This window comes from Cydia fagiglandana, chromosome 7 (genome assembly GCF_963556715.1).
Source record: "Cydia fagiglandana chromosome 7, ilCydFagi1.1, whole genome shotgun sequence".
In the NCBI taxonomy this organism is placed as follows: domain Eukaryota; kingdom Metazoa; phylum Arthropoda; class Insecta; order Lepidoptera; family Tortricidae; genus Cydia; species Cydia fagiglandana.
This window is the reverse complement of record NC_085938.1, coordinates 14299145-14322897: the sequence shown is the minus strand read 5'-3', so window position 1 is coordinate 14322897 and position 23753 is coordinate 14299145. Positions and strand designations below refer to the sequence as shown.

General features: G+C 38.3%; 1 protein-coding gene across 2 annotated transcripts in view; it reads left to right on the top strand.

Moving 5' to 3' along the window:
• The window catches only part of LOC134666005 (transcription cofactor vestigial-like protein 4), a 42010-nt gene extending 18516 nt beyond the window's left edge, over positions 1-23494 (top strand). Inside the window, exons 1-5 of one of the 2 annotated variants that reach the window (XM_063523080.1) lie at positions 11269-11758; positions 12596-12734; positions 14744-14880; positions 20072-20188; positions 20916-23494. In XM_063523080.1, the coding sequence (XP_063379150.1) occupies positions 11620-11758; positions 12596-12734; positions 14744-14880; positions 20072-20188; positions 20916-21358 (975 nt within the window). In that variant the 5' untranslated portion in view covers positions 11269-11619 and the 3' untranslated portion in view covers positions 21359-23494. Of the gene's footprint in view, positions 1-11268; positions 11759-12595; positions 12735-14743; positions 14881-20071; positions 20189-20915 lie in introns of those variants that run through there. The other variant, XM_063523079.1, reaches the window with a different exon arrangement.
• The last annotated feature ends 259 nt before the right edge of the window (positions 23495-23753 follow it).

The following is a 23753-nucleotide window of genomic DNA, read 5'->3' as shown; positions in this document are numbered from 1 at the left end:
GTTATCCTAGCGAGAAGGTCTCTATGAGAAATATTTGAAAGCAACATAATATCAATTTGATTTCGGTTTCAGATAATCACTCTCAAATTTATACCTAAACTGTGTTGAAATGTTACGCACTATTATTTAAAATTCTATTATGAAATATTAAAAAAAGGTATTACAACGTCCTTTATCGCGCATATACAAGCTCGTACAGCGTAGACAAGCTAATCCACCTAAATCCACCCAAAATAGCTGTCTGCACTGAGAGTGCAAAGTGAATGCTCCATGTTGGATGTCAAACTATGAAACTGCCTACGGCTTGCTTTGACAGCGAAATCCCCACTCCCACTGGTAACCCGTGTACTAAAGTTGCCAACCATTCAAATTATTATTTGAGTCATAATTTATTTGCACTCGGCATTTATTAAAATAGTTATGGGTAGGTATGTGGACGGTCAGAGATGTGACTTATTTGAAATACTTGTATTTAAAATGCAAATACAAAATGCAAAATACCTATTTAGTATTTTGTATTTAAATACCTTTTGAAGAAAACCGTTTTGTATTTTATTTGAAATAGTTTTTGGGACCTATTTTCTATTTTCAAAATACAAAATACTTTATAGTAGGTAGGTAGGTGGGTAGGTAGGTAGGTAGGAGTTACAATCTCTTCTGATGTTACAATCCTGGCAACTCTCTCATTCTTTTAACATGGAACTGTTGAATCTGTTTAGTAACGTCGCACATGACCACAAGCGTAGCGAGTGGTTAAAAAAGTGGAATCTTGAGTGTTGCGAGGGTTTCAAGGCACGAGAGGAGGACAATTTTTTCTGCCCTGGTGAAACACAAACGAGACGTTTTCATCACACTAACGAGAGGCTAAAAGTTGGCCGTTAAAAACCATCATCCATACATCCTACCGGTTAAAAACAACTAGAAATTTGCACTTTATAGATTTGATTGATGAAGAAGAGGATTGATTTCAAACAATAACGAGTCTTTTCATCTCAGAAATTCCGAGTAATACTTTTTAATTCAGACTAGGTATTCACTATTCAGAGTATCTTTTATCGCAAAATATTTGTATTTTTAAAAAGCATTTTGAAAATACCTATTTGGTATTTTGTATTTAAATACAAATTCAAAAACTATTTTGTATTTTGCATTTGAAATAGTAATATCAAGGAAGTATTTGTATTTTGTATTTAAATACTTTTTATAAAGTATTTTTCGCATCTCTGTGGACGGTTATGGTAACATTCAATTTCTGACCGCAGCTGCACTACTGCTCCGACACGTCGATGTTATTGTCAATTTCCATAGTAAAATGAATGACCAGTACGGCTACCATCAGTTTGGCATTGACATAAACGCTATCGTGAACGTAATTTACTTTACTTTATATGCTTCTCGCTCGTACTGATATATTACTGCGAAAGAGATAAATAGAAAGTAAATTACGTTACGTAAAGACAATGAATGACAGTAACGTCGCAACCAGCAGCTGCAGTTGTCGTCGGAAATGGACTGTCACCTTAAGAATGTATAAAATTAATTCAGCTAATTTATATGTAAACTTGAAAAGGTTAATCACTACAGTACTATTATTTTTTTGAAATCCTAGTTCTGCCTACCCAGTACCTATCTTTATTTTTCGCGGTATTCAGAAGTGTCAATTGAAAATAACTTATACACTTTTGAAAATTATCCAGCCGCAAAACTGCATGGCCACTATTAGATCGAATTTATTAGTTATATGCCCATGCAGTTTTGCGGCTGGATAATTTTCAAAAGTGTATAAGTTATTTTCAATTGACACTTCTGAATACCGCGAAAAATAAAGATAGGTACTGGGTAGGCAGAACTAGGATTTCAAAAAAATAATAGTACTGTAGTGATTAACCTTTTCAAGTTTACATATAAATTAGCTGAATTAATTTTATACATTCTTAAGGTGACAGTCCATTTCCGACGACAACTGCAGCTGCTGGTTGCGACGTTACTGTCATTCATTGTCTTTACGTAACGTAATTTACTTTCTATTTATCTCTTTCGCAGTAATATATCAGTACGAGCGAGAAGCATATAAAGTAAAGTAAATTACGTTCACGATAGCGTTTATGTCAATGCCAAACTGATGGTAGCCGTACTGGTCATTCATTTTACTATGGAAATTGACAATAACATCGACGTGTCGGAGCAGTAGTGCAGCTGCGGTCAGAAATTGAATGTTACCATAACCGTCCACAGAGATGCGAAAAATACTTTATAAAAAGTATTTAAATACAAAATACAAATACTTCCTTGATATTACTATTTCAAATGCAAAATACAAAATAGTTTTTGAATTTGTATTTAAATACAAAATACCAAATAGGTATTTTCAAAATGCTTTTTAAAAATACAAATATTTTGCGATAAAAGATACTCTGAATAGTGAATACCTAGTCTGAATTAAAAAGTATTACTCGGAATTTCTGAGATGAAAAGACTCGTTATTGTTTGAAATCAATCCTCTTCTTCATCAATCAAATCTATAAAGTGCAAATTTCTAGTTGTTTTTAACCGGTAGGATGTATGGATGATGGTTTTTAACGGCCAACTTTTAGCCTCTCGTTAGTGTGATGAAAACGTCTCGTTTGTGTTTCACCAGGGCAGAAAAAATTGTCCTCCTCTCGTGCCTTGAAACCCTCGCAACACTCAAGATTCCACTTTTTTAACCACTCGCTACGCTTGTGGTCATGTGCGACGTTACTAAACAGATTCAACAGTTCCATGTTAAAAGAATGAGAGAGTTGCCAGGATTGTAACATCAGAAGAGATTGTAACTCCTACCTACCTACCTACCCACCTACCTACCTACTATAAAGTATTTTGTATTATGAAAATAGAAAATAGGTCCCAAAAACTATTTCAAATAAAATACAAAACGGTTTTCTTCAAAAGGTATTTAAATACAAAATACTAAATAGGTATTTTGCATTTTGTATTTGCATTTTAAATACAAGTATTTCAAATAAGTCACATCTCTGACCGTCCACATACCTACCCATAACTATTTTAATAAATGCCGAGTGCAAATAAATTATGACTCAAATAATAATTTGAATGGTTGGCAACTTTAGTACACGGGTTACCAGTGGGAGTGGGGATTTCGCTGTCAAAGCAAGCCGTAGGCAGTTTCATAGTTTGACATCCAACATGGAGCATTCACTTTGCACTCTCAGTGCAGACAGCTATTTTGGGTGGATTTAGGTGGATTAGCTTGTCTACGCTGTACGAGCTTGTATATGCGCGATAAAGGACGTTGTAATACCTTTTTTTAATATTTCATAATAGAATTTTAAATAATAGTGCGTAACATTTCAACACAGTTTAGGTATAAATTTGAGAGTGATTATCTGAAACCTATCTTTATTTTTCGCGGTATTCAGAAGTGTCAATTGAAAATAACTTATACACTTTTGAAAATTATCCAGCCGCAAAACTGCATGGCCACTATTAGATCGAATTTATTAGTTATATGCCCATGCAATTTTGCAGCTCGCATGATCTTAAAAGCCCTTTACGTTGAAATATATGTCCAAAAAAGCATGCATTCCACATTTATAACATTTTCTAAATGTATGGGCGTTGCATGTAGCTAATGTAAGGTTAAATTGGACTAGACATTTGATTGCAACAAGTCGACCGGTGGAATGCGGAAAGTGCGCCTTCCCGTACTTTCGCCGCAAACATCCGCCTTCCGTGCGCTGCGCCGGCGCCTCGGTTATGTAAACATTGTGAACGTCGCCCTGCGGACGGGGTGCGAATCGCACCGCGACTGTACCTACTAATACAGAATACATAATCGTACTACCGTACAGAAAGGACACTTCCTACAAAACCGAAGTTTGACAGAGATTCAGGGAATCATGCAATCCCGTTCTAATGTATGGCACTATCCCTTCGGTTATTTAGGGTTGTCAAAATTTAAGTGATTATCTTATCTGTGGTCGTGCACGCAAAAGGCTGTCAAGTGGTGCCAACCCTAATAATTGCTCGGAGCAATGCTGAGCGCAAAAGAGCTGTGTTTACCCGAAAACAGGAGTGTTTCCCCACTGCTACTAACGAAATAGCGCTCATGCGTTTATCATAGAATTCATAGAACACTCAACACCCCGATCAAACATAATAATTCTCCTTTCCAGCTGTAAAGGGAACCTACTGATTAGTCGTAGCTATGGTAACTTTAATTATATCCTCCTAAGGCCCAAGGTCCTACCTATAGTACTTATTCAGTTCGATGAAATTTTAATCATATTCAATTGGAACAGAGTCGCATTTGTTTTGTTTCGTTCAATTTTCAAACAAAACCAAAATCAACTCTATTCCCTGCACTAAAGGTTCAAATTTCAGTGGCAAATTCTGGATTTTTCATTTGTATCGCTGGGCCTTAGGAGCCTGTAGCGGTAGGTAGTTAAGAAACCCTAAACGAGCACACAAATACTTTCCCCACTAGTTGTAATTAATTGCTAGCAATCTTAGAGCATTTAGTAACTGGAGATGGAGGCTTCATGGCTGTCATTTTTTGTACGAAACAGTCTGCCGATTTTTGCGGAGGAGGGGACGTTGTATTGCTATTTCTACATGATTTGTACGTAACGTACAAAGCCATGTCAGTCCATACAAAAGGCGACTCCAGTTATTAAATGCTCTAAGCTAACATTTCACGCACTTCAAATATGTACGATTATAAAATATTATAAAATATAAATAATACTATCATTTTCTCCATCCAATTAACGGCATCTCGGTGGACTTTATGTCGTTGTAATAAGAATTACGAATTGCCAGTTAAACATGACGATGGTACAAAATTCAGCTTCTGCCGAACGCTTTACCTCATGCAGCCTCAGGCAACGACTACCGGCTCACGCGAAACGATTTGAATTTTAGATGCCTACATCATGTTCGACTTGCATTCGAATTTTAAATAATTCGCGCCCGTGGCCGTTGGGCGATGGGTTTTTGTTTTTTAGCTATTTGAATTTCGACTTCTGAAATTAAGAGAATCCTGCATCCGTTTCCTGATCGATTTTTAATATAATAATGAATTAATGACACGCAAACGGAACAAGCTGGTTTCCTATAAATAAATTACAATATTTCTGAGCAATCAACATTTTAGTATTAAGCATACCGAAAATTATTAAAGCGATTTCTAAATATACAAGTAAATAAAACATCGTGACGTCACAGGATCCGTTTCGACGTTTTAAAGAGCAGCTTATTATTTTATTACCGGTTTCATGTCACTTATATAGCCAGTTGATACGACCGCATGCTTTCATAATAGCAATAAAATGCTACACCTACCTAAGCATATTTTTCTTCAAATTGAATTGCATTTTTCTACAACGTTCACATTCTAAAACTAGCCCCTCGTGCTGTTGAAAACGAAATGTGCATTGGAATTTATTCAGAAACTTATGTTATGATACCAATTACTTTTCATCATACCTGCGTCGCTTTCGCACACATGTAATTTCGTTTTAGAGTGAACGTGATGCACATTACTTAGGGATTCGATTTAATGTATAAGTGAATATCAGTTTCTGAACATGCCACTAGGTAATGAGCAAGTATGCGGAATCCGCGACTTTAGCATACGCGTCATCGGCATTCCGTGGACGCAGATGTAAAAACAACGCCGGTATTTTAATTATACCCACGATAAACTTAATTTATTCAAGAATGCGCGGTTATAAGATTTGCAAGATTATAGCAATAATTGCGACTTTTGTTTATACACAGTGGCCAAAAAATAAGTGCATTCCCGTTGCCAGGGAGGTTTTGAGATTATACTGAGCAACTTTTACTATGGGACCAACCACGAAATCGCAAAAAAAATACACTTCCATAGAAAATGGAGCAGCCAAAATGTATATTTTTTACTTATACTGCCAAATTTTTTTTTTCGTGATTGCGGTGTTGGTCTCATAGTAAAAGCTGCTCAGTATAATCCTAAAACCTCCTTGGCAACGGGAATGCACTTATTTTTTGGCCACCCTACTTGTATTTTGTATTGCAAAACTAAGTGGCGGGTCAGGTCTTAAACATCTCTTTCACTCTTGGTTGGTCTTAACAACATTATGATCTCAGTCGCCAGTTGCTATTGCGGTAAGTATAGTGAAATTGTTTGTTTTTTGTCCCTGTGATAAAATCTTCATCGCGTTATCATGTAAAAGGTGAGAGTAATCACGTTTTATCTACACCGCCAAATCGATTACATTTGCCATGCAAATTTCCCTTTCCGCCATAAAATTATCTTTTCCCTGATAACGTAGAGTTAAATTTTATCACCACAAAGTCGCCCTTTACATTATTCTGAGAGTATGTTCTTATGTGAATAACAGAGAACCCATGAGAAATTCCCTCCACCCTCAAAGCCTGTTTTGACTTTTATTCCCGTCGTTATTTGCAGCCACCCGCAGCAAGGATATTCCAAAATACATATCTCATCGTTCCATAATATCCAGATCCTTAATTCCGTATCAACTGTACGTAAAGGAGGATCATATTGATATTGGTTGGGCTGAGAGGAAGCGTGCATGTAAAATTTTAGCAATTCTCTACGGGCCAAGTGAAGGAAAGATAAGGCAAATTTTATTTAACTTCCTTTATGCTTATGCTCGGCTTTTTCCTAATGCTGCAGTGTGGTGAAACTAAAATCTAGGTAGATATTATCGCAAGTAGGTCGCTAGGTATTCAAAACAAATTATTCTAGTTTATACACTAGTTAAGACATTTACATTCTGACAAAAAGGGTAGAACCACTTTTTAATTTCTACTCTTTTTTGTAAGACTGTATTTATTCGTTTGGCATCATCGTTGTCTTTAGTTAGTTTGTTCTGTAATCATTAGATTACGTCACTGTCAAGGGTATATAAACAAGTCTGCGGGGTTTCCGTCGTATTTGCTAAGTGGACTGTACTAAGGCCCTACCGTGAACCACGTTCGACGTGTTGCCTCTCTGTCGCACTTGTAAATTCGTACGTAAGTGTGACAGGGAGGCAAGAGGCTATACGTCGAACGTGGTTCGCGGTAAGCCCTCTGAATGATGTGCTCGTTGAGCTAAACAGGAGCATTTTGGTGACTATCCACATCCCCATTTGTGCAAGATCACTTTAAAAACGCAAAAAGATAGGCTTACCCGTAGGTACACAAAATCCAGCAACTGTTAAAATCGTACAACACGTAATTGTGCTCAAATTTTATAAGTGTTCTGCGTGCAAATAATCATCCCCCGTAGCGATTAGGCGTCCGGCGTTCGCAAATCGCAACGGATGCGCGCCCCGCGGCGGACTGGCCCACTGAATTACACAAACTCCGTATATGCAACTTAATAATTATTTGCGATTTTTTGTCAGCAACGGGTCAGCAAGTAATTACTGGAAAATCTGGAAATACGTGTAAACTACGTTTTGGGTATGAATGCATTAGCCATTAGCCATTAATTAACCACTTTTTTTTTGCTAGCCTATTAAGGTGTCCCACTGCTGGGCAAAGGCCTCTCCCCTTGTCTTCCACGACTCCCGACATAGCGCCTGCTCTGGCCAGTTACTGAGAAAGGTGTCTAGGTCATCCCGCCAGCTCCGTCTGGGCCTTCCGCGTCCGCGCTCTCCTTCTGGCATCCACTTGGTAGCTACACTCCACCACCACCACCACCACTTAAAACTGTTTATTTTATTTATACCTACCCAGCGATTTTTTGTAATTAGCTACTACTACTAGTAAGCGTCGGTTTTCAAAACCGAAACATCTTGGTGCCAATCGCCCACATTATTTTAAACTTTTAAAGGATTAAGTAAAAGCCTAGCAGAGTATAACCAGCTAGGGTACTACACAGACATAGTTGATAAAAAAAAGTTGTATTATGAAACATACTTACCGCACCGCAGACGCTAAAACAGTGTACAAATCTGCTTTACTTACAAGTACACTGTTACTTAGTAGTTAAATTTCTCATTCTACTTGACTTAATGAGTATCGTCCTACGGCTGTATCCTCGCTCCGCTCCGGTCCAATGGCGCCGAACCAACAAAAGAGCAAAAAGAAAAAGAAATTGGGAAAAATAACGCCCAACCCTTTAATTACAGTCCGCTGAGCGAGGTTCCTCTGGATCTTATCTTTTAGCCTGTTTTGTAAGCTGTGTTAAATGGTTTTATATTGGGGCAGGCTAACAATATTAAAAGTATATGTGTCATATGAAGGTTATATTGAGAGAATGTGTTGTTATTTGGAAGCAATTCAGTATTTCAAATATACACATATCGGCACACGCCGATAATATGGTTGAGAACGCAAATAGAGAATTTACTTTTTTTTTCACATAGATAGATGTTTATTCCATGTTGTAATGCACTGACAAAATATTAAATTACATAAATTACTAAATGACATAAACAGGAATATAAAACTAAAACTAACTACAATTAAAATAACTAAAACTAAAAATTAAAAATACCTATCAGAATTTACTTGTATGTAGGTACATATATACGTACTATTTCGAACTTGATATGATTTTGCGATATAAATAGGTTTCCCAATTTTAATGTGGAATAATCTCTAAACCCACTTATCAATCTACTAAATAAATATTTTTTTAATACAGTTGCTCAAAAAGTGCTACTTTACGTAGCTGTTTAGCGTGCGGAAAGTTGGTTATCTCGAACTAGTGCTTTTTACTTTTCCAATTTTTTTAAATTTATACTTGTTCCAATTCACGACTACTTATTGATGAGTGTTAATGTTAGTTTCCTTTAAACGTCGCAATCAGCATAAAACCCTACCGTTAATGTAAGAATACGAAAAATATTACATATTTCATATTTAATTACTTACCTCTTCATCATTATAACACGTTTATTTTTTAATATTCAATATTGAAAATTCCGTTCTTAATAAGTTGACTGAATGGAACGGAATAGCTGCCAAACGCCCATAGATATAATATACTTAAAGACGACGTCTAACCGAGCTGTCACTGTTACCACCTTTGTTTAAGTGTACGATTAACAATGTTTTTCTTATTTTTTCGCAACTGTATTAAAAAACGTCGTTCGATACAAGTGCGGAAATGTCATTACTTCACGAGTACCGAGATATCTTGCCACGAGCCGCAGGCGAGTAATGTCATACCTTCCGCACTAGCATCGAAATGTACTATTGTAGGCCTGTATTCAAATCTCGCACACTTTAGTTAACTACTTACCTAATAAATGAATAGCTCTCAGTTCTCCAAATACTAATCCTTTAATTAAAATTTTCATCACAAGTAAATTGAGTAGGTATACATACCTATTTAATATTCTTATAGGCAGGTAGGATAACTCAAGTCATAAGTAAGTACCTACGGAATATTGTTCAATGTTTTGGCGGAATGGCGGGACCTTTTGTCCCGAGGCCACAATTCCTTAACTTTTAATTAAGGAAGTTTCGTCATTAGCATCTTCAGATATAGAACTTATTACATTTTACACAATAACCACTTTTCTAACTACTGCTGCGTTAGATACAGTCAGCAAAATGTAGTTTAGCACCTCTGCATACATAATGTGTTTGTATGCAGAGCACCTCTGCATATATATTTGTATGCTGGAATACATATTTGTATGCTTAGAGGTGCTGACTGTACCTACAATAGAATTCAAATAATTTCATGACCTCAAAAAAAATACTTTCCATGTCTATTTATTTTCTATTAATTAACCTTGATACTTTTTTATAGAACTTTCTGTAGAAACTGAGTCATTTTCATTGCTTTTGGGTGTAATTAGATCTGTCTTGTAGGTATTAACTCTTAATTATGTCGTATATTTTTAGTTTCTCAATAGAAATAAGAGGTACCCAGCTTTCATAAAGTGCTTTCTAAAAAATAATAGAAAACAATACAATCTACCATATGCAATTAATGTAGAAACATTAAACCGTGAAACCGCTTTACTACAGTCTGTCCCTCAATTTCTCATTTATCTCTGCAAATCCCTTCGGCATTTAATGAAGAGCGGCGCCAAAGCTTACCTGTCGGCGAGCCTTTGCCTCTATTAGACAATAAAAAAACTAATGCCTATACAGTGCAGCATCCCAGTAACTTCTCACAGTTTCTTACCTCCCCTCTCCCGCTCCGCCTTAGAATAAAACAACCTTCCAAGGATACAACCACCGTAATTTAGGACCCGGCTTACCTCAGTGTTTGCGAATCAATTTGGACTCTGCTGAACAAAGAATAAAATTCAATTTGTCTAGCTGAGAATGCACTGCTCTTTGTTGATTTCGCAAGCGATTTTAGACTCTATTTCCGGTCTGCACGGTTTGATTTTGAAGTGGATGGGATGGCTGGAGGTAGTAGCAAGGTGAAGGAAGGTGGAAGTGTAAAGGGGGTTCATTAATCCCCGCGCCCTGCGCTCACGCACTTTCATGAATGGACCGAACAGGTTGATGTATTCCAAACACAGGCTGATTAAATTAGTGATGTAGTTGAAACTGAGGCTCTACAAAGTAAACACTGTTGATGCGCTGTGGCTCTTTTCTGTTAAATTTGTACCATGATGCTTAAAGCTAAACCTAAATGGCTATTATACAACAATAGCACATAAACTGGAATAGACAATCGTATTATTGCATCGATACCTCTTTATTACTTATACATTCTTGAGAAATCCAGGTCGATCGGTGAGAAAAACAAAATGGAGGTACCAACAAAAATGTTTTATGCAAAATTGGCGGTTTGCTGACTTGAAATATGTGACCTCATCAATTCCTTTGTGCCTTGGAGATGAGTCGCAATCACATTCGTGACATAAAAACGGAACTGACCGAAACACAATCGGCTTGTGTACATTTATTGTACAACGAAAGTTATTGTAACGGCTACGGTGATCTCAATGTGTTTTCGTCTCCAGTATTCATACATCATAGTATATTTATATCGTTTTGAGCCCTGGCTTAGTACTTTACGTAAAGTATTGTCAAATCTAAATGCCTATTTTTTTTTCGTACTATATGTAACCAACGAGATCAAATAATCCGTAATTCGTATCAATGCTTAGTCAGATGAAAATGCTTTTTTACTGATTATTTATTTATGTATCTCATGTGAATATTTTCCGTGTATTTTCTTCTGAATCTCGAACACCTTATCATTTGTCAGCTGTTATACGCTTGTCACCGTCAAGTTTAAAATTTATTTCGCTATCAAAGCTGATGGTCGCCTGTGAACGTCCTGTATGCGAGGGTTCGAAGGAAGCGCCGCAACGTCCGGCCGCGTGGATGTAGCGTGATGCTCTTTTTGCTTTTCGGTTTGTTTTTTGTTCATCTCATTTATTTATTCCGATGTAATCTCTTCCAGCTCGTTTTTTGTTCAGTCGGCCTTCAGTGTTACCTGTGCCGGGACGCCAATGCCTTGTCTATCGGTTCGCTCCCCATTGCCTTTGGATAATCAGTGTTTTTGCCAATTCAATCTCATTAGCTGGTGTGAAAGTGCTTAGCGATTACATGCGGTTTTTGGTGCTCCATTTTCAAGAATATGTTCTTGTGGTTCAGCGTTAGGTGCACTAGTGTTTGAGTGTGTGTTGCCCGCGGGTTGTGATGATGGAATCGTTGGATTACCTGCTGCTTCTGGCTCGGACTTCGTTGCACAACCTTGATCTTCTACAAATGGAACCTCCTCATTCGCCCAAGTTCAATCTGCCTTTGTGGCAGCCGTGGGTAGCATCTCCTCAAAAAGGTAACATATCCCAAAGAATAATACTTACCTATGATTTTCTGTTTGACTGTATTGCCATCTCGGTCCCTGTTGGATTTTGCTTTGCTCAATTGAGACTATTGAGAGATTAAAAGATTTTATTCACCATGTAAGCAATAGACTTAACAATGGAAACAATGAATAAAAACCATGTTTTGACGTTTTCTACGTCGTACTCATGTGATCGATCTTTAAATATTAGGAGCACCTCAATATTTTGGCGCTATTCTGATTCATAATTATTTAAGTAATTAACTTAGTTATGTGGCGCCATTGGCGCCAACCACGCTCCTTAATGAGTTCGTCTATAAAATTACTGTCCATCTAAATCACAGTTGATGAGAATAAGATTGGACCGGATTCCAATTAAAAGTTTGGGCTCAGTTCGAGTTTACACAACAGGACTGGGGCTTCCTCCAATAATTACTTTCACACTCTTGTTATCCCGTATTCATGTTATTGTAATTATTATAACAATCAATATACTTTACCGATTTGTCAATAAGACATAATCGCGAAAAATTGAGTGAGAACATACTAAATAAAACTCAGGTACATGTACAAATGTCTCCAACTTTTTGCAAACTAAAATCCCCCATACACAAACACATGCGGAGATCGTATATTTCAAAATATCGTATTTGTTAATATATATTTAGTGTTGTAAGTTCAACGTTTTGTACAAAGTAAATGTGACGAATGAAACGTCATAAGTAATCCCTTAAGTTAAGTAATGAAATCCAAAGGTCTATAGGCTACTGAACTACCAAAAACTGACCACAGATTGTCAGATTGTAATAGCTATTTGTATTGTTACAGAAACTCCAAGCACAGCTTCGAGCGGTGAGTCGGAGGGTGACCGGACACTGTCGCCAGAAACGACGCGCGCGCAGCCGAAGGAGCTTACGGGCAAGTGGAGGCGCGAGCGCCGGACCAGGCAGCCCGAATACAGGCCCAGGTTAGTACACATCACTGTTGTTTACTCGAGGATGTTAGACAAGAGTAGCTACAGTCGAAGGGCGACTGAACGCTGGCTCCAGAAACGCCGCGCTCAGTCGAAGGAGTCGAACGAGCGCCGCCGGACCTGGCAGCCTGACTCCAGCCCAGGACACATCACTGTTTACACGAGGATTTTAGACAAGAAGAAGATAACCCCAGAGGCGAACTATTTAAAATCTTTGCTTGGGATGTAGTAGCTATTCGGGATCATTTATTACGTTAATTCTGCTCATGGTATAATAATATACTCCGCCTGGTACTCTCTTCCCGTCTTTTCTAGGTCACCTGACTGACACAAGCCTCAAGACGTCATCATGCGACAGCGCTGTATGATAATATGCGATAGCGCTATATATAGCGGCCATGTTATTGTGACGTAGGCTTGTGTCACTCTGGGAAGAGAAGACCATGTTTTATTAGCCTATGATTCTGGTAATGTCTACCCTGCCACCATCTAAATGATGCGTGATGGTGGTGGTTTTGGCGCTTATTATTCAAATAGTAGGTCTTTTACGCAAGTGCGTGCGCATGGTGGCAGGGTAAAAATTACCAGAATTATCCTAATAAATAGTAGTGCTACTATGAGAGCAAAGAATCAAAAGATATTACTTCACCATTTCTTTCACTTCGGCCGCTTTCAATCGGCACGTATGGAGGTCCATGGGGGAGGCCTATGTTCAGCAGTGGACGTCTTATGGCTGAGATGATGATAATGATTTCTTTCACAGCACTAGCTCAAGAAGGACTTTATTTCCCTAGTTTTTATTATAGTTAATTGACCATACTACGTAAGTGTCTCTGCTATGCAATTAAGCCGAAATAAATAAGCCGCTGCATCAAATGTGCATTATCCAAGCTACATGCAACTAGACATCCTAGACTCCCCAGAGTATTAGATTAGACTCAGACGTTCAACTTTCACTTGCTTTCAACTCAGATATTAATATGGAAATGGTGCACCTGTGTTGGCTTATGAATTTATTAGAATCGTTTTTCTCACCTTTCCTCGGCCTTGTGTACGCGATGTCAGGTGAAATTGAATTTTTGATTTAAACTGAGAGTTTTACGGATTACCGCAGGGCACAGACGTGGGGGTCTGATGTTAGTCGCTGTTGTTACTTTTTCTTGCTGATATCTAAGTACCTATTCTAAGTGGGTTAAATGTTAAAATATTTACTGTAGATACATTTAGATCCTACCTACTTGTTTCTCGCACAAAGGTTTATTTAAGAGTGATTTAAGAGCACTTACATTAAAGTGCCAAGTGTAGGTGCCATGGCTATCAAACATCGGAATAGGTGGACCATCTGGATCATCAATGATTCATAATAAACCAATTTATCTAAAAAATTCATAATAAACCTATTTATGTAAAAAAATTATCACTACAGTTCATCAAATTGTAAGGATCTCTTACATCTTTACTCATTTCTTCGTGGTCCAACATTTTATTTCGGTGAGAACATCATCAATCAGGGCCCGATTCGGATTATGAAATAGACATCTATTAGACATCTTTTAGACATCACCAAGATACGATAACGATATGTTTAAGATCTAACCTGTCAAATTTGACATTTGCGCGATTCTGGAGATAATCTTGAACGATTTCCACAGGATATGACTTAGAGATCTAATTCATATCTAATAGATATCTTAGGGTCGGTTGCACCAAACTGTTCGTATCGTTAAACAGTTCGCAAAATTTTTATGTATGGAAAGTTTCATAGGAAAGCGCCGGGGCGCGCCGGCTGACGTTGATCAGTCTGTCAAATGTGGTTGGTGCAACTGGCCCTTACTCTATCTAACGTAAAAGTGACATTGGTTGCCCTAATTACGCTGCAAAAGAGAACTAGTTGATATCTAAACTATAACATATCTAGAGTGGATCTAGTACGTGTCGTCTCTTGTGAATATCTTGAAATTCGAATACAGCAGTCTATCTAAAACATAAATCTAAATTTCCAGAGAAAACGGCAAGATGGCGCTCCGGTCGCAGTCGTTCAACGAGCGGCGGAGCGGCCCCGCGCTGGCTCGGGCGCCGCACAGCGACGGCGAGCTGGATGACGAGGACGCGCCCGCCAACCTGACTACTAATGGGAAAGGTACTTAACACTTTTTTTTTATTTATTCTACGTGGGCCATACTGAAAGTTTCTGGATTGTGATGTAGATGATGACTTATTTTTAGGGTTTCGTACCCAAAGGGTAAAATGGGACCCTATTACTAAGACTGCGCTGTCCGTCCATCTGTCACCAGGCTGTATCTCACGAACCATGATAGCTAGACTGTTGAAAGTTTCACAAATGATGTATTTCTGTTGCCGCTATAACAACAAATACTAAAAAGTACGGAACCCTCGGTGGGCGAGTCCGACTCGCACTTGTCCGGTTTTTTTCTAAGCGAGTAAGTCCATGCAGGAATTTTCAGTATGATCTAAGTATGAATCCAATATCGTTCAATCCTTAAATGCTGTTGGTTTTGTATAGACACCTTAACGGCTCGGTCAAGACTTTGCACGACCGGCGACGGCGGCGGCGGCAACTATAGGTGGGAAAGAAAGGTCCGGTCGCAGTGTCTCGCTCCAACCTATGGTTGCCGCCGTCGCCGGTCGCGCAAAGTCGTGGTCGAGCCGTAAGTGCAATCTGACGGTTTGAGGTTTTCCTTTGTTACAAGTGTTTTTTGTAGACCACTGTATCAGCATAAGGATCAGACATCAAACTGTGTAATACATTTGAAATAATGTAAGAAAACAGCTAGCTAATAATTTATAATTACAGTCACGCTTTCGACGTGAACGAGTAGGTATATAACTCGAGATAAAATCTTGTTTATTTATAACCATAAACATAATACTTACATTGGATACAATATTAAAACTAAAGTTAAACTAGAAATAAAATAAAAATAACACTCGAGATAAATAAACAAACGCCCTCCGAAAATCTGGCTTGGAAAATACCTACTACACATGATGTACACGTGTATCTTTTTACCCCAATATATTTATCCGCACTTATTCACATCGGAATATGTTATTCAAACCTTAATACATATTTATAACGCAAAGATACAAACAACTAGAATCCCTATCTATTGTTGCAGTATAGCGAATTATGTTTAAAGTAGATTTTTGTGTATTAGAGATGCACCGGCTATCCGGATACTATCCGGTATCCTACTATCCGGCCAGATACCGGATAGTAACATTGTTTAATTTCGGAGTAAACAAAAACATTCGAATATTCGGCGGCTGGATACCGGATATTCGGCCGATAGGCAGACCGAATATGCGGTATCCGGTATCCGGCCAAACAACTATCCGTTGCATCTCTAGTATAAAGTATAATCTACATTTCATGGAAACCTTCGCTCAGAATTGTACATTGAGTTCTTAGAATTGAGTATTCTATTGATGTTGCGAACCGATTGTTATCGCATGTAATTTTAAATCACGCTCCACTTAGACATCATCGTCATTACTGGCATTTACGTCTTTACCAGACGAATTATGACAGTGACTTATAAATAGGTAGGTATTTATTTGAATCATTATACGGTCTGTGCGGAAAGGAAATAGTCGTAGAATGTACTTATTGGATGCTATTTCACGACTCTTCTATTTCCGCACGGCCTTTATATGTGTGCTTAATTGCTTATGCACCTGAGCCTATTGGCTACATGCCTAAAAGTAGTACCACTTAACGAACGTTATAAGTTTTTGGAGACTTGTGAAATAATACATAAAATTAATTTAATTTCCTGTTTGTTAGTTTGAGAAAGTATTTTTGTTAATAAAAAAGAGCTATTGGGCTAATTTATACAATCAGGTGCAGAGAATTCTGACACCCATTGCATTGAGCATTAGAAACCAGAAGAAAGGTATACATACAAGCACCTGGATTGTTCATATTACCTTAATCTTTCTGTTTCTGGATACCACGATTATAGACCCTCACCCTTATTCATAAACGCGCTACAACTAAGCTAATTGGCTAAAATCGATTGTCTTAAGACGAAACGGGAGCTGAGCTAAAAGTCAATTTTGAGATTTCAAGCTGAATATACCCGTCGCTCTGACGGGGCGTAACCGCGGCGTGAGAGACTGTATTTGTATGTGTAATGCACGCACACAGACGCGCGTATGCATTTCTAAGAAAGGGATAAAACATAAATTAACTAATTAAGCCTTGTAGCGCATTTATGAATAACGGGGTTAAACACTTTAATTAACACTACAACCATTTCAATATTCATTTCATAAGGTTAATTCAATTACTTAAAACCACGTTAAAATTGCCGAAATAACATCAAACGAAGACACATTAAACGAGTCGCACTCGCACGTGTACACGACCCATTTTTGCCCAGATAAATAGCCTAAATAGTATTATAATACAATTTGCTCATGAAATTCAACAGAGTGTTCTTAAAACCCTTAATTACAAGTAAATTAACTCTTATTCTTGATTGCCCAAGGAAGCAGTAATAAAGGTACATAGTAACATTCTTGTGATGTTCTTAAACAGTCGCCATTTTTTATAGAATATTTATTTACCTATACTACCACAAGTATAATAGTTATTCGTATAAATTAACAGAATATTGATTATAGGTAGGAAGACGCGTAGAATGCGGATACACCTAATGATCTATTACCTCTATCATCCATAACCGCTTCTCCGATTCGCTATTAAAATTATAGTTACCTATATGAAATCATAGACTTACACTGAGAGAAAAGTACAACAAAAATACACTTAGAATTACAAAAATAAACTTAATCCGGGGACAAGGAGAGTTAACTAATAGGAACAAATTGACTTTTGCAATTCCTATTCGTTCTTGCAATTTCTATTATCTCTTTGTTGAAATTATATTTGGGATTACTGAGCTGTTTGTAGAAATAAATAAACATTACAGAAATAGTGAAACGTCCATAATTATTACTAAAACTTCATTTTTTCCCCCAGTACAGAACTGTTTTTAATTCCTGGTGATGATTTTTCTCTCAGTGTATTCATGAAACAGGCATTAATTATAGTATTAGGTAAATCATCTTTATCGCTTATTATAATAATGAAAACTATTAGTTTTATAGCGATTAGTTTACGTACGTAACATGCAATTCAAAGTGCATTGTATGCTTTCCAAAATTAGCAAGGCAAGACATGTATGTACTGTCAGCTGCAGAAAAATGTACGTACCCCCCTTTTTCCGCATAGAAGTTTGTATGCAAAGTATTACTGACTGTACTTACTTATATCTGTCATTCTGCATAGTCATGATCATACACCCAGCATTGATAAATAAATAAGGATTGTTATTTAATAACCTAAGTTAATAAAACAATATTAGACAGAACTGTGTTCATTAGAATTTATGTATTCTCTTCAACACTCGCTTGGATAAATAATAGTTTCCGCAGAAAACATACAAAACAGTCTCTCGACTCGCCCTTTCCAGCCACGTTCTCTAAATTTAATTACGTTGGGCGTTTGTTACCCGCCTCGGCGGAACGTCTCGGTTACACGCGCGCCATGCTGAAAAGGATTTCAGATTACATGCATAAAATAGTTGTTGTCAAGTTTTGCGTTAGATCTTCGAGACGTTGAATAAATTTATGATGATGAAATAGCTGAAACATGTTATAAAGTACCGCTTTATATTAGTGTTTTAGGAATGTAATATGAAATATTGTGCATTCTTTAATATGATAGTGGAAAAAGTACGTTGATGGTAAGCGGCGATCGTAGCTATATTACGCTACGTCTTACGTAGGCGAACAACGCGCGAACGCGGCGCGGCGCGGCGCGGCGAAATCAATCCTTTGATGCCCATAGAAGTGTCCTACGTAAGCGATCTCGTTGCGAACGCGGTGCGGCGCGATTTGCACGCGAATGTCAGGCGGCGCGGCGCGGCGCGGCGCGGCGGCGGCCGCTTTCGCCGCGCCGCGCCGCGCCGCGTTCGCGCGTTGTTCGCCTACGTAAGACGTAGCGTTAGTGAATACTTTCATAAGTATCGCAACTCCTTGCGGATCTTTATAGATTAGTAGGTATGTAGACATGTAGATGTAGTGTAGGGACGCCCGGCCGGAAACAGGCGGGCTGTCGATCGCTTGTTGCATTCATTCGGCCCATTTCCCTCCCCCAAGATTAGTATGTAAGGGTTGCGGTTGGTTTTCCGTTCTATCGCTGTCCTGTACAGAGTAACCTATAATGCTACGTACACACAGCTGCAAAAGTGCATACCCAATTTATCAATAAATTGCATTCTATTCTTGCTGTACATTTTAATACTTAACGAGATAATATAAATCTGCGATAGTTAAGTTGTTTTCTTACAAAAAAAAAATGCTCAAAGTTAAAGAAAACATTATACTGTAGGTATCGTATCAAAGCAACAATGAACATCAATAAATCCTGTATGAATGTCATAAATGCTGACTAATAATCTTTATTTTGGCAACGTTCACTAGCGCGAGGTGATCGACACCTGTTGCTGTATTAAATAACAGGAAAACTGCCCCTAGTTACAGGATAATAGGCGTCTGATTGGTTTTCGCACGTTGCTCGAATAACAATCGGTAATGGACATTCCTCGTAATCTTAGCGTTAAGAAGTAATTATAGTTGTAATGTAAACAAGTAGGTACTAAAGGTTTCTTGTCGCTCAGTGCAAAGTAAATATTTGCATTTGATGATTCTAACATGTAAAAGAATACAATATCTTGTCTACTATAAGTGCTAATGTCCTTTGAAAAGAATAATTATGCTCTCTCATGAAAAAAGGTTCCTAATTTAAAACTGCAAAATTACTCCAGGATAAGATCAGAGGCAAAATAATTCTTTAACTGTTTAGGCAAATACCTAATTATGACCTTAGCACGTTCTTTTTGTACAACGAAGTCACTTTGACCTTTTGCCGGAAAATGCTGCATTTATGGTTTCCTTTTACGTCATTATTATACTTATTGTAAACTTTTTTACGGTACATTTGGTCCTATTTTCCCGCATGGTTCCCAAGATACCAGGCTCGGCCTAGTTTGGGGACCACTGTCATTTTGTTTTGATGTAATGGTTTTTGCCTCATTAAATCTTTTTCATTTTTTTTTCACTAGTGCATAAAATAGCACTTTTCGTGCGTATTTCAAAAGTTTAAAGAGCCTTATGTACTGCAAAACGTTGTACGATACACGTGCGAAAATCGTTTCTCTTTTCCGCACTTGTATCGTAAATAACTAATATGGGTTTTAATCGGTACCTAAACTTTACTAACAAATGCTTTTCGCCCGCAGCGCCCCCTGAGTACCCCGGCAAGCATGAGGCCCCTATTGACATGCGGCTGCGCTCGCGGCCCGCGCCTCCGCCATACAACCGGCCCTCCGTCATCACCAAGAGCGACACTCCACCTGGTAAAATATCTACTAATAAACCATGGTATAATAATATACTCCGCCTGGTACTCTCTTCCCGTCTTTTCTAGGTCACCTGACTGACACAAGCCTTCGTCATCATGCGACAGCGCTATATATAGCGGCCATGTTATTGTGACGTAGGCTTGTGTCACTCTGGGAAGAGAAGACCATGTTTTATTAGACTATGTAATAAACACACCCAATTAGAAATTACCATAATGTTTATTACATTTTCTGACTGGGCAGCAGTTATTAATACATATTTGCATAAGCAATTTAGTGTCGATGCGACCAATTTATTCCGGTATTAAACGATCATCATCATCTCAGCCATAAGACGTCCACTGCTGAACATAGGCCTCCCCCTTGGACCTCCATTCGTACCGGTTGGAAGCCACCCGCATCCAGCGTCTTCCGGCAAACGATTAAACGATAGGCTTTACATTATTATGAGCTGACGAAGCGGACCTAATTGCGGCTCTTTACAAATTTGATTTACCGAAGTTTGATGCCTTTTGGCGTGCTCAAAATTTGAGCGGGTATTGTAAACCAGTTGATTATTGTTTGTTTGTTTGTTTGTTAGCCTGTTGTGTCCCACTGCTGGGCAAAGGCCTCCCTCTCTTACTTCCACGCGTCTCGTTCTAGTTGATTATTACCACACAATATTGTAGTATTTTGTTTTCTGTATTGTTATAAATTTGCTCAAAATGTGCTCTTTCCCCAGGTTCACTGTCGATGTGTGACCCGGTGATCGATGAGCACTTCAGACGGTCGCTCGGCGACGACTACATGAACCTGTTCAAAAAGAACACCGAGAACAGCCAGCCCGGCCCCAAGCCCAACACCAAGGACCGCGCCAGCAGCCCCATTCAGTTCAAACCCGAGGAGCCGCCCAAACCAGCCAAAATCATCGCCATGGAGGTCGACGACGCTTCTCTCTCCGTCGACGACCACTTTGCCAAGGCCCTAGGCGACACCTGGAGGCAAATACAAACCTCAAGGTTAAGGGAAACAGAGAAAACTCAAGCCAAAGGCGGCGTTGACGACCACTTCAGCAAAGCGCTCGGCGACACGTGGAAGAAAATACAGAACCCGAAGCTCAATCTCGACGACGAGAAGAAAGATCAAACGACGAAAATTATTTCGAGGAGCGGCGTCGTGATATAATAGCGTCGTTGCGGCCTGGCGGTTCCGTTAACGACTCGGTCTTTACGAGTCATTTCATGATACTAGCTCGAGTATCAATAAATTCCCACTTGTTTAATGTTAAGCTATTTACCGTGAGCGCGGTGGATCGTAACGTTTACGTTCGACGTCCGAATCCATGACAATCTGTTACCTAATTAGGCTTTGGGAAGTATTTTTTTAAAGTTATTTAGTCAATTAGCAGTCACCAGTTACACTATATAAGTTATTACCTCAGTATAAACGCTTCTGCACGATTCACTGTACTTAGGATTAAGTGTTGTAAATATTAGTCACCTGTAGGTATAGGTACAGTATACTGTTATTTAAGCTTTAGGGTAACATTCCATTTCTAACCGCAGCTGCACTACTTGTACTGAACGGGTCGCTGTTACTGTCAATTTCCATAGTAAAATGAACAGTAGTGCAGCTGCGGTTAGAAATAGACTGTCACCTTTAGCGTTTGGTGGGGTAAAGGTGTCGTGTGTATTCTTGTAACTGTAATGTTCCTCATATTATATAAGTTAGGTTTCAGTGGATTTTTCTTCGAATAAGCGACAATGAAGTACCCATCGAAATTGAATGTCAGTACCTACTATATGTAAATAAGGGTAGGTAAATATAGGATATATTTATAGCTAAAGATTTCATTGTTCTCCGATTGTGTTATGAGCGTACATAGTACATAATAACTACAAAATTAGATAGGGCTAAATCAGTGGAATAAAAGGGGTTCCTATCATAGATAGCTGTGTTATATCAGACATTTTTCCGATTTTGCTGAAGAGATTTTTTTTATTTATGTCAAGAACTGAGCACAACGCGTTTATGGTGATTTTGCTTATCGCCTGATAATTGCGTTGCGAGATACAAAGCGTACCTATATGTATAGAAAATTCTATACTAATTGGCTTAATGTGTAAATGTTTTATAAATATCACGTGATAAAGACAACCAAACACTCGCCAATATAATTCCCATTTATTTAGAGATAGATACGATGGCAATTACTACATAATAACCGTTCATAATTTAAACGTCGAGTTGTAATTATACCTATCATTAAAGTCTTAAGACGTTGTCACGTGAAACTTTAAGAGGCTTTTAAATATTTCTGCTTACAATATTCATTTACGAAAACAACGTATTAAACGAAGCTTCAACGGTAACTGTTGAAAATGTTGGTATTAGCCGGGTCCACACACAGCCACAGAATAAATAATAGTACTAGGTACAGAAGACTCACTCTCTAACAAAACGCGTCTGTTACGATCAGCACAGATATGGCCGCTAGGTAGCGACAGCGCCACGCGCGGCTTATGGCTTTCCCCAAAATTGGGGTGGAACGGATGTACTTTTAGCTACCTGTCACAAAGCGACGAAATCGCGGAGTGAGCCACGCCTGACACAGCGAGCATACGCGCGAGGCAATTTCCTCGCGCACAAAACGGCCAGTGTAGACGTGCCTCGGCTCGACGCGAAATTGCCTCGTGCGTATGCTGTGTGTGGACCCGGCTATTGACCATATTTATTACTTGTCTACTTGTTGTAAATTATACGTGAATAAAAATAACTGGCTGTTATGAAAAGGTTGCGATGTGTCTCATAAGGGGTCGGAGTTTCCATGGCACCGTGAAACGTTGGTGAGATATGACTTCTGCAAAAGAAGACACTCCATGTAATAGAAACTAATGATTTCCAAAATGAAATCATATCATCATGTACATTCAGAATATACCTATGTAGTGCATAATTGTTTTTTTTTTCGTATTTTCTCGGAAACGTTCGTATTTGTCATGCTAGTGCTAGTTCAGTCAATGTCAGTACTTTTTGTACCGAGACTGACTGAAATAGCAAGACACGTTCGTAAGTTTCCGTGAAAATACGATGGGGAATAATTATACACTAAAGCATGTACCTGTATACCAACATGAGGGCATACAACTTAATAAACGTAATCATAATGTAGCACCATAATATCTCAAATTTCGTACGGTGATATGAAAACTCCGGTCCGGTTCTAATAATAATAATTTTGTAAATAATAATTAATATTTATGCACTTTATATTGTAAGATGTCGTTGAAAATACGCAAATACACAGTAAGCCTGAAGTAATGTTGTGTTTTATTATTATTACTTTTCCTTGGATATAATGGGAGTTGTGGAACTTGGTTATATTGGGCTTGGGTATATAAGAAAGCTTTACTTAATGGCCACAGAGCACTTGTCAACAGACTGTGCTTCACTTTGTTTTTGCTCCATTCAGTAGACAAGTGCTCTGTGTTCAGTAGAGCTTTCTTATAGGGTTCGGCTCGGAGTATGTACAGTCACCACACGGAATTGTTACGCCATTTAGGGTTCTTGCTAAATTGGA